General features: G+C 36.2%; 1 protein-coding gene across 1 annotated transcript; it reads left to right on the top strand.

The window, feature by feature from the left end:
- The first annotated feature begins 338 nt into the window (after positions 1-338).
- On the top strand, positions 339-959 carry LOC121980141. The gene has a single exon (XM_042532105.1). The coding sequence runs from the start codon at positions 339-341 to the stop codon at positions 957-959; it is 621 nt and encodes a 206-aa protein (XP_042388039.1).
- Positions 960-12,449: the final 11,490 nt, after the last annotated feature.

The raw sequence follows: 12,449 nt of genomic DNA, 5'->3' as shown, positions 1-12,449 counted from the left end.
AAATCAATTTGACTTCATGTGACTCTTCATCAACTAAGCAAAGTTCAATTATCCTACTAAGTTCAATGAAACTCTTTATGACAAGAGTCATTAGTAAAGAAAAGAATAAAATCTAATTGTCTGTTTAATGATGTGATATAATTATAGAAGAATGTAGAAGCATGAATCTAAGTGTATAAATAGGGACCTTGTAAGATGATGAAACAAGTAACATTTTCTCTTCATAGAGTTTTTCTCCCATTCTCATACTTTGTTACAAAATCTCTCCTACATTCTTATTTTCTCATCCTAGTTCCACCAAAATTCCAGCAAATTTGGTATCAGAGCCATATACAACAATGGCTTCGGCGAGCTCCCTTCAAGCGCCAAAGTTAACCAAAGACAACTATAGAATGTGGAGTATACAAATGGAGGCTCTATTAGGTTACCTTGATGTATGGGACCTTGTGGAGACCGGTTATACTATAGCCGAAACAAGCGATGGGAATGAACAAGCTCTTAAGGCAATGAAGAAAAGAGAGAAGGCGGCTTTATTCACTATCTATCAAGGAGTAGATGAAGCCGCTTTTGAGTTGATTGCTCTAGCAACAACGTCACAAGAGGCTTGGGAGATATTGAAGACAGCATATGATGGAGTAGATAAAGTAAAGAAGATTCATCTACAAGCTCTACGAGCTCAATTTGAAGCACTACAACAAGAGGCTTTAGAAACAATTTCTAATTATTTCTCCCGAGTTATCTCTATTGTTCATCAAATGAGAAGAAATGGCGAGGAGCTAAAAGATGTTCGACTCGTTGAAAAGATCTTAAGGTCTTTAGACTCAAAATTTGATTTCATAGATGTGGCGATCGAGGAATCAAAAGATTTGGAGGTGATGGCTATGGAAGAGCTTATGGGATCCCTTCAAGCATATGAACAAAGAATATTGAAGAAAAGTGAAGGAAGAACTTTAGAGTAGGCACTCTAAACCAAACTATCATTCAAGCAGAATGAATCATCAAGAGGAGGTCCTCAACGAGGAAGGGCTTCTACATGGAGAGGAAGAGGTGGTCGTACTTCTAACTCCAATTGGCACACTCAAAATCAGAATGACAGGAATGAAGGACATGGACATGGAAGAGGTCGTGGTGGAAGACGAGGTCAAGGTCGTGGACGAGGTAGAAACACTGGATAGAGGTATGATAAAACTAAATTTCAATGTCGTATTTGCAAGAAGTATGGTCATCACTATAATGAATGTTGGTATAACACTAATAATGGAGAAGAACAAGTGAATCTCGTCAATAAGGAGGTAGACAATGAAGGACCAGTATTGTTCATGGCATGTGATGGGTCCAACCTATTACATGGTTCCTAGACACAGGAGCATCAAACCACATGTGTGGGAAAAGGAGTTCTTTACAAAGCTTGATGAGAGACAAATAGGCAATATCACCTTCAGAGATCTATCACAAAGGCCAATTATAGGAAAAGGTGACATTTTGTTTGAATTGCAAAATGGAAAGAATGTATGCATCTCAGATATTTATTATATTCCTGATATAAAAAATAATCTTTTAAGTATTGGTCAATTATTGGAGAAAGGATATGATATACAAATGAAAGACTTAACTCTTAGTATTCGTGATAAAAGTAATAATCTTATTACTCATGTCACAATGACTAAAAATAGAATGTTCCCACTGAAGTTAAGCATCAATGACGAGAATTGCTTCAAGACAAACACTATGGATAGTTCCACTCTTTGGCATCTTCGATATGGGCATCTAAACTTTGAAGCATTAAAGTTACTTTCAAAAAACAACATGGTATTTGGATTACCAAAGATTGAAAGTTCCAACCATCTATGTGAAATATGTGTTGTAGGAAAGCAACAAAGGAAGTCATTCAAAAAGTACAATCAAAAGCGAGCATCTTCACAACTTGAGCTTGTGCACTCTGATGTTTGTGGACCTATCAAACCTATCTCTTCTGGAGGAAACAGATATTTCTTGACTTTCACTGATGATTATAGTGGAAAAACTTGGGTATATATGTTGAAAGAGAAGAAAGAAGTTTTCACCAAATTTAAGTAATTTAAAATTTTGGTTGAAAAACAAAGTGGATATCAGATAGAATATCTGCGAACTAATTGAGGAGGTGAGTACACTGATAAATCGATTAAGTGCGATAGAGGGGGGGGTGAATATTGCGCTCTTTTAAAAACTTTTCTTTTTGTAAATAATTCGAGTAAGCAGCGGAAAATATAAAGAGACAAGTTCGTTTAGTTCGTTCGGAGCCTAGCTCGACTCCTACTCGAAGGCTCGCAATCCTTGACTGCACCGATGAGCAATCCACTAAGATTCTTCTTCCCGAAAACCTCGGAAAGAAGTAATGCGCACAAAATATAATAATATAAGATAATAACAAGCCTATTATCTTATATGAGTTTAAGTGCAATACAAAAGTAAATTATACCGACAGTATGTGAAAGTTGAAGTTCGGTCGACACTTGCTTGCGTGTAGAAGTGTTGTAGAGCAGTAGCACGAACAATAGCAGCTAGCAAAGAGATTGACTTTGAACCCGAACAGTGTCATACAGCCCTGGACCTCGAGCTCTCTTTTATAAGAACCGTCAACGTTCGGTCGACCAATCTCTGGGTTCGGTCGACCAAACCCGCTCCATTCCTTCTGTGCTGAGATTCGTTGAGATCTGATCTTCGAGTATTAACTGATCTTTAATGGTTCGGTCGACCGATAACCTTGTTCGGTCGACCGAACGGTGGACTTTCCTTCACGCCAAGATTCACATTTAATGCTCCATTAATGCTTTTACTGTTCGGTCAACCGAACCTCATTTTCGGTCGACCGATCATGCTGTGATGCCATATTTGTGATCCTGATCTGCTTTGGTATTTTTGCCTGTTTGGTCGACCGAACCTTTGTTCGGTCGACTGATAAAAAGCCTTTTTCAGTCGACCGAACCTCCTGTTCAGTCGACCGAACCCTTGGTTAAATGAAGCTTTCTGAGTGCTAGTCGCGTGGCCACTGACAGAGCCTGATTCAGAGTTCTGAGTCAAAAGTTATGACCATTTGAAGTTCAAGGGGTCATATGATTCTGCAACACAAAGTTAGTTCGATATAACAATAATATTCCTGCAAAACAAAGTTAGCACAGTTATAATACATGAGTAGTAATATGCATGAGTATAACAGTTAGGACTATCTTGATCTCAACTTGGAAATCTTCCCGGTTTTTTCAGTTGGATCAGCGACCTTAGGTTGTTCCCTTCAGGAACCCGACCTCACTCTCGCTCCTCCAGTTATTTACCTCAACCTACCTACCAAACGTTGGGTCCTCCAGACCTGTTTAGACTTTACTGTCTAGTCGTGACTAAGACTTTCTCGATTGAGCAAATAGTCTGCACACTTAGCCAAATTATCAGATCATAACAAGACTTAACTTGAACCTTTGACAACATCAAAACTCAAGTTTGATTCTGATGCACCTTGCACCAACAATCTCCCGAACCCTTTTTGATGTTTGGCAACTAAGGTTCATAGTTAAGTTTAAAATATGCAGAGTTAAGTAAAAAAGATTTAAACTCTCCCCCTGAGTTCAATAACTCCCCCTAAATTTACTATCTCACCCCCTTTGACACACATCAAAATTAGGGGCAATACAATCAACATATTTGAAGCAATTCAAGAGAAAAATAAAGAGTTTGATTTAGAAAAATCATTTAATTTTTTTTAAGTTTTAAATTAAATTATAGTTTAAGTTTTAATGAATTAATTTATTAACCTTGAATTTAGTTAAGTTTTAATTAATTTAATTTATTATTATTATTATTATTATTAAATTTATTTATTAATTTATGTTTTAGTTTAGAAATTTCAAGATTAATTGTTAAAGGAAATTAATTAATTAATTAGTGATTTCAAGTTTAATTAATTGATTAATCATTTAGTTATGAATTTAGAGTTGATTTAATTTTCCTTTAAGTTTACGATTTTAAGTTTTAATTATAATTTTAAAAATTAAGTTTGAGTTTAATTGAGTGTTAATTTAATTTCAGTTATAATTAGAATTAAGTTTTCACAAAGTTTTTTTTAAAACATTTAATTAAGTTTTAATAAAGTTAAAAAAGAAATTTAATTAAGTTTTAAAATAATTTAATTAAGTTTTTAATTAAGGTTTAAATAAGTTTTAATTAAGTTTTTTAAAAAATAATTTTAATTAAATTTTAAAATAATTTTAATTAAGTTTAAAAATAATTTTAATTAAGTTTTAAAATAATTTTAATTAAGTTTCAAATAATTTTGATTAAGTTTTAATTAAGTTTTAAAAAAATAATTTTAATTAAGTTTTAAAATAATTTTAATTAAGTTTTAAAATAATTTTGATTAAGTTTTAATTAAGTTTTAAAAAATAATTTTAATTAAGTTTTTAATTAAATTTTAAACAATTTTAATTAAGTTTTTTTACATAATTTTAATTAAGTTTACAAATAATTTTAATTAAGTTTAAAAATAATTTTAATTAATATTAAAATAATTTTAATTAATATTAAAATAATTTTAATTAAGTTTTAAAATAATTTTAATTAAGTTTTTAAAAATAATTTTAATTAAGTTTTTTTAAAAAAATAATTACGTTTAAATAATTTTAATTAAGTTTTAATAAATTTTAATTAAGTTTTAATAAATTTAATTAAGTTTTAAAATAAGTTTTAATATTGAAAAAAGTTATTGAACCCATGTTAGATTCAAAATTAGCTTTGGGTTAATCAAACAGGTGTCCTAAGGATAAATTTCAGTTCAGCGGCGAGGCATACGACCTACTTGGATATCATTAGATCACTTGCTGAAGGCTTTCCAAGCGGTTTCCGCCCAAAAAACTTAATACTAAATTTTGGTCTAACTAGTCCATCTTTGATTAGGATAGCTTCGGTCAGATCCACTAAGTCTAGTGCACCAGATAGAATTCCATATTCGGCCTAGACATGCCTTCGACAAGGCTTCCTTGACGTACTATCATCCCAATCCATTCCGATGCTATGTTATAGGGTTTGGTAAACCTTTTTCATCTAACCGTTCTAAGCAGAAATAAACCTAGTCCTAAGTATTGAGTTTGGTTAATCAAGTTGGTTGTATTATTTTTCTACTTGCTCCCCCTGAGTCATAGCTTAGATAAGGTCTATCTAAGTAATGGATTTGACTCTTAGGGACCAAGTATAGATTTGGTTCAATTTGTTTGGTTAAAAGTTTTGTTTGAACCCATGCTTGGACTTGCCTTCTAGTATTTTGACTGATTAAGGATAAGTATGATTTGTTTGTTTGTTTGGGTTTATAACCGAGTCCTGATTTGTTGTACACGGCTCGTTGCGACCCAAGTATCATATTTAGACACTTGGATCCCAGTTCGAACTTTTTCAACATTTCCTTGAGTTGCTCGACTTGTCTTTTCAAGTTGGAATTTTCTTCCTCAAGTTTTGTAACTTGAGTCGAAGTTCCAACTTGAACTTGATTAGTCGAGTTACTCAAGTTAACTTGTTCCTTAAGGTGGTCTATTTCCTTAAGTAGCAAGTTATTTTGTTTTTCGGATTTTGTTAATTTTTTAAACAAGCATTTAATTACTTTCAGCATTTCAGACTTCGAATTAAAAGTTACCTTATCGTGTCCTTTTGAAACTGATGCAAATCCATGGCTTATCTCAGACTCGTCGTCGGACTCTGACTCATACTCATCTTCAGACTCGGATTCGGACTCTTCAGTCTTTTCCATAAATGCTATATGACTCAAGTGCTTTGGTTCTGGTTTTGTTTGGGGCTTAGCTTCCTTGTTTGGCCCTGCATACAAAGCTAACCCTTTCTTGGCTTGACTCAAGTTAGTCTGCTCATGTAATGTTAATTCACAAAATAGTTCGTCTAATTTAATAATGGAAAGATCCTTCACAACTTTATAGGCATCTATAATAGATGCCCATAAGGAGTTTCAAGGGAATGAGTTAAGCATATACCTGATGATATCACGATTCTCAAGTTGATGGCTGATGATATGCAGTCCATTTAGGATGTCCTTAATCCTCATGTGTAGTTGCCTTGCCGACTCACCATCTAGCATTTTAATATTTAGTAATGAATTTAATAAAAGATCACGCTTTATTACCTTTGTATCATTTGTCCCTTCATATAGTTTAACTAACTTATCCCACAAATCTTTTGCATTGTCGAAGGGGCCGACTCGTTTTAATTCTTCTTTTGATAATCCACATTGTAAAGTGTTGAGTGCCCTTGAATCAATTTGTACTTTCTTCTTTATTTCTTCTGTCCATTCCTCTGGATTGTTGACTGGTGATGTGTAGCCACATCGGATAATAAGCCATTGATCAATGTCTGTTTTGAGAAAAACTTCCATCCTCTTTTTCGAGTATGAGAAATCGCTTCAATCGAATAGCGGAGGACGCACGGTCGAATATCCCTCGGATTGTGCCATTTGTTCTTGCACCAAAAATTGAGAAACAAAAAGAATTTCCAAGACTTTTGTGCGAGATAAAGAAAAAAACTTAAGAATTAAATAAAACACTTTTAAAGCAAAAGATTTTTTTTTAAAAGTTGCTCGAAACACGGTTAAGTAATTTCAGAGCTGCCAGGCTCTGATACCAATTGATAGATCGATTAAGTGCGATAGAGGGGGGGGGGTGAATATCGCGCTCTTTTAAAAACTTTTCTTTTTGTATTTCAAAATAATTCGAGTAAGCAACGGAAAATATAAAGAGACAAATTCGTTTAGTTCGTTCGGAGCCTAGCTAGACTCCTACTCGAAGGCTCGCAGTCCTTGACTGCACCGATGAGCAATCCACTAAGATTCTTCTTCCCGGAAACCTCGGAAAGAAGTAATGCGTACAAAATACAATAATATAAGATAGTAACAAGCCTACTATCTTATATGAGTTTAAGTGCAATACAAAAGTAAATTATACTGACAGTATGTGAAAGTTGAAGCTCGGTCGGCACTTGCTTGCGTGTAGAAGAGTTGTAGAGCAGTAGCACGAACAATAGCAGCTAGCACAGAGATTGACTTTGAACCCGAACAGTGTCATACAGCCCTGGACCTCGAGCTCTCTTTTATAAGAACTGTCAAGGTTCGGTCGACCGATCCCTGGGTTCGGTCGACCGAACCCGCTCCATTCCTTCTGTGCTGAGATTCGCTGAGATCTGATCTTCGAGCATTAACTGATCTTTAATGGTTCGGTCGACCGATAACCTTGTTCGGTCGACCGAACGGTGGACTTTCCTTCACGCCAAGATTCACACTTAATGCTCCATTAATGCTTTTACTGTTCGGTCGACCGAACCTCATTTTCAGTCGACCGATTATACTGTGATGTCATATTTGCGATCTTGATCTGCTTTGCCATTTTTGCCTGTTCGGTCGACTGATAAAAAGCCTTTTTCGGTCGACTGAACCTCCTGTTCAGTCAACCGAACCCTTGGTCAAATGAAGCTTTCTGAGTGCTAGTCGCGTGGCCACTAACAGAGCCTGATTCAGAGTTCTGAGTCAAAAGTTATGACCATTTGAAGTTCAAGGGGTCATATGATTCTGCAACACAAAGTTAGTTCGATATAACAATAATATTCTTGCAAAACAAAGTTAGCATAGTTATAATACATGAGTAGTAATATGCATGAGTATAACAGTTAGGACTATCTTGATCTCAACTTAGAAACCTTCCCGGTTTCTTCAGTTGGATCAGCGACCTTAGGTTGTTCCCTTCAGGAACCAGACCTCACTCTCGCTCCTCCAGTTATTTACCTCAACCTACCTACCAAACGTTGGGTCCTCCAGACCTGTTTGGACTTTACTGTCTGGTTGTGACTAGGACTTTCTCGATTGAGTAAATAGCCTGCACACTTAGCCAAATTATCAGATCATAACAAGACTTAACTTGAACCTTTGACAATATCAAAACCCAGGTTTGATTCTGATGCACCTTGCACCAACATACACCTAGTTAGAGTTTGAAAATTTTTGCAAAGAAAATGATATTCTTCATCAACTCACAATGCCTCAAACACCACAACAAAATGGTGTTTCAGAAAGAAAAAATTGAACTATTCTAAATATGGTTTAATGTATGTTGAAAGAAAAAAATATCCCAAAAGAATTTTGGGGAGATGTTGTTGCTTGTGCTATATATTTATTGAACAGATTTCCCATTAAAAGAATTGGAGACATCACCCCAGAGGAAGCTTGGAGTTTACACAAACCAAAAGTGGATCATCTTCGTATCTTTGGGAGCGTAGCATATGCAAAAGTACAAGAAGAGAAGCGGACAAAACTTGAAGATAAAAGTCAGAAGTGTATTCTCCTGGGCTATTGTGAGAATGCTAATGGGTACAAATTATACAATCTCATAACTAAAAAACTCATGGTATTAAGAGATGTGGAATTTGATGAAGAACAAGCATGGAATTGGAACAACAACAATAATGATGACATGAAGCAAATCTCATTTGAAGAAGATTATAAAGAGAAGGAAGACAATCAAGGAGAAGAAGTATCATCACCCCAACAAGTTGATACTCAATCAGAAAGTGACGATTCAAACAGTCCAATTGTGAAAAAGATGAAGAGCATCCAAGATATATATGACTCCAGCCGAGCAATTGATGTTGATTTTGCTCTTAATAATTTGTGCTTATTTGCAGGATGTGATCCTATAAACTATGAAGAAGCATCCAAGGATACAAAGTGGAGAAAAGCAATGGAAGAAGAGATTCATACTATAAAGAAAAACAATACATGGGAGCTCACTTCACTTCCACACCGACACAAAGCTATTGGAGTCAAATGAGTGTTCAAAACAAAGACAACTGCAAAAGGAGAAATTGAAAGGTACAAAGCAAGGTTGGTTGCTAAAGGATGCAAGCAAAAGTACGGGATTGACTATGAAGAAGTCTTCGCACCAATAGCCCGACTTGAAACAGTAAGGTTACTCATCTCTCTTACAGCTCAAAGAAGATGGAAGATATATCAGATGGACGTAAAATCTGTCTTCTTAAATGGAAATCTTGAAGAAGAAGTTATATTAAGCAACCACCTGGTTTTATCATCAAAGGACAAGAAGAAAGGGTATATAAGTTAAAGAAAGCTCTTTACGGACTCAAGCAAGCCCTAGAGCCTGGAACTCAAGAATTGATGAGCACTTTATAAAGGAAGGTTTCACAAAGTGTCCCTATGAGCATTCTTTATACTTGAAGAAGAATTCATATGGAGATATTCTACTGGTATGTCTTTATGTGGATGATTTAATTTTTACAGGTAATAACATCTCCATGATTAGAGAATTCAAGCAATCAATGGTGGAGTTTGGGCTGACAGATCTAGGATTGATGAGATATTTCCTTGGCATTGAAGTACAACAAAGAGAAGAGGGAATCTTTGTATCACAAGAAAAATATGCCAAAGAGATTCTGAAGAAATTCTCAATGGAAGATTGTTATGCTATGGATACACCAGTTGAATATGACATTAGAATGACTAAAGACGGAGAAGGTAAACTTGTGAATCCAACTTATCACAAGAGTCTTGTGGGTTGCCTCAGATATCTAACATGCACAAGACCTGATATATTATTTGGAGTTGGTTTAGTAAGAAGGTACATGGAAACTCCAAAAACTTTTCACTTATATGCAGCTAAGAGAATTCTTAAATATATCAAAGGGGCAATTGATTATGATGAAAGATGTGGAGTTTTTTATATGCAGCTAAGAGAATTCTTAAATATATCAAAGGGACAATTGATTATGGACTTCTTTATTCATCAACGAAAGATGTGGAGTTTTTTGTTTCAGTGATAGTGATTGGGCTGGAAGTTATGATGATCGCAAGAGCACTACTGGATATGTGTTTTATCTTGGTAATACTGGATTTACTTGGTCTTCAAAGAAGTAAGCAGTTGTTGCTCTATCAACTTGTGTAGTTGAATTTATTGCTGCAACATCTTGTGTGTGTTATGCTATTTGGCTAAAGAGATTACTCCAAGACCTTAAATTGCAACAAGAAGCTCCTACCAAGATCTATGTGGATAACAAATCAGCAATTGCTGTAGCCAAAAACCCAGTTCATCATGAAAGATCCAAGCATATTGATACATGTGAAGTCAAGTGATCAAGTAGCTGATATATTTACAAAGCCTCTAAAAGCAGAAGCTTTCCAACACCTAAGGAATTTATTGGGAGTTCAAGGAAGAAAAAGTTTACGAGAGGCAAATGTTGGCATATAAACTTATTCCAAAGATAAATTGACTTCTTCAAATGCAAGAACAATGCCAAGAACAACTTGACTTCATCAACTATACAAGGAAGTTGTCAAAATCAATTTGACTTCATGTGACTCTTCATCAACTAAGCAAAGTTCAATTATCCTACTAAGTTCAATGAAACTCTTTATGACAAGAGTCATTAGTAAAGAAAAGAATAAAATCTAATTGTCTCGTGTTCAATGATGTGATGTAATTATAGAAGAATATAGAAGCATGAATCGAAGTGTATAAATAGGGACCTTGTAAGATGATGAAACAAACAGTAACATTTTCTCTTTATAGAGTTTTTCTTCCATTCTCATACTTTGTTACAAAATCTCTCCTACATTCTTATTTTCCCATCCTAATTCCACCAAAATTCCAACAACTACAACGTGTAATAGCTTATCCGCAATGGCTACTACAATGTGTAGCAACTTATCGACAGTAGTTGCTACAAGTAGGGGTGATCGCGGATCGGGTTGGTTCGGTTATTGGGATAAAAAATTATCCTGCCCTACTAGATCAGATAATGTAATATCAGGACCCTACATCCGATCCTATATCCGACGAATTTTTTTCGGTTCGATTCGAGTCGATATAAGCGGGTTGGTCGGTTTGACGGGTTAACTGCTCACCCCTAACTCCGTGTCCGTGTTTCTACTACGAGTCCAGTAAGAGCCATGAATTGAAACTCGATAACATCAAACATTATGAAGTTATCTGAACAGGAAATTAGTAAAAATCGGTTTACATGAGAGTTGATTAATGTAACATTGATATAAAAAAAATCAATTGTTTTCACTGTTTTTAATAAATTCAGATATTTGAGTGTTACCATCGAACTAACTCTCAAAGGGATTGATTTCATCCCACAAAAATTTCCAACGGCTATAAGAATAATTCAAAGTGTAAGTGACCATCTATATAAGAATAAATTTAAAGTGTAAGTGACTAGTCCAACAATTCTAGTGATTGAAACGCGGAAGATGAATTTTGTTAAGCTCCTGAATTTTAAACCCTAGTGCATAGGGGAGTTTCAAGGCGTGGTTTCCACTGCTTTAATTTTTTTTTATATGACTCTGGTGTTTAATTTGTAGTATCTAATTAATTCTGAAAGTGATCACTGATTTAATTTCACATAAATTTTTTATCAACCCCTAAAGGTAAGTCATGAAAGTGTAACATTAAATCATCGGCAATAGACCTCCACATTCGTCGTCATCCCTGTAAAACCGTCTAATATTGAATTAGTAGTCTACTTGTGAAGATAATCTCTGGACTTTTTCACCCATGGTAGCCCACAACCGCCCACCTAAGTTTTTTTACTAAAGTCAACACCAGCACACGTCTCAATAGATAATCGAATCATAGTACTTTGAGAATTCCTATTAGGTCTTGTCTACAATAATAAGTCTTTAGGTCATCGGACCCTCTTCTCTCGCACGAGGACTCTTCGTCTTCTTCGCGTTCTCTCGACGCTGACTTCACGCACACTGTGCTGCCCTCTCCACGCCAAGGGCACCACGAGTAGCCTTCTCTTCTTTCCCTCTCCACACTGCCAACCCCCTCTTCATCATTGGAGACGCCCCACAACCCAGGCACCGCGTGCCGTTGCAGCCTCTCCGGTCAGCAACAGCATCGTCTTCTCCCCTTTTTGCTCTCTATGCTGTCACCAATGCAGCTCCACGGCCTTAGGCGTGTAGACACCAGTTACCAGTGTTGCTACCGACAATTTCAGCACAGATTCGGCACCGTTTCTGCCACTAGAGCAGTCCCCGCCCTCCTCTTCGATCCAAGCCATCGCTGGCTCAGACACGCCGCCTCCCTCTGACACCGCCTCCCTCTAACACCGCCTCACACAAGGATCAGGGCAGCCCTCTCCCTTTCTCTCTCGTGAACTGTCTTCACCGGTGAACCATGGCCTATTCCGGTGCTAAGGGCGTCGCTATTGCGCTCCAAGGCTGTGGCCTGTGAGCCATAGTCGGCCGCCCCCTCCACCCCGTGCCTAGCAATTGTCATCTTTGAGATCGGATGCTTATCCAGCGTAGATTCCTCGCCATAGTACGCTGTTGGTCTAGCAATTGTCATCTTTGAGATCAGATGCTTATCCAACGTAGATTCCTCGCCATTGTACGCTGTTGGTCTGTGTGCTACGAT

This window comes from Zingiber officinale, chromosome 5A, assembly GCF_018446385.1.
Source record: "Zingiber officinale cultivar Zhangliang chromosome 5A, Zo_v1.1, whole genome shotgun sequence".
NCBI lineage: Eukaryota > Viridiplantae > Streptophyta > Magnoliopsida > Zingiberales > Zingiberaceae > Zingiber > Zingiber officinale.
The sequence above is the reverse complement of the archived record's forward strand: the minus strand, read 5'-3'. Positions and strand labels throughout refer to the sequence as shown.

What these genes read in the sequence shown, in the direction of transcription:
- LOC121980141 (XM_042532105.1), top strand. Translation starts at nt 339, where the DNA reads ATGGCTTCGGCGAGCTCCCTTCAAGCGCCAAAGTTAACCAAAGACAAC.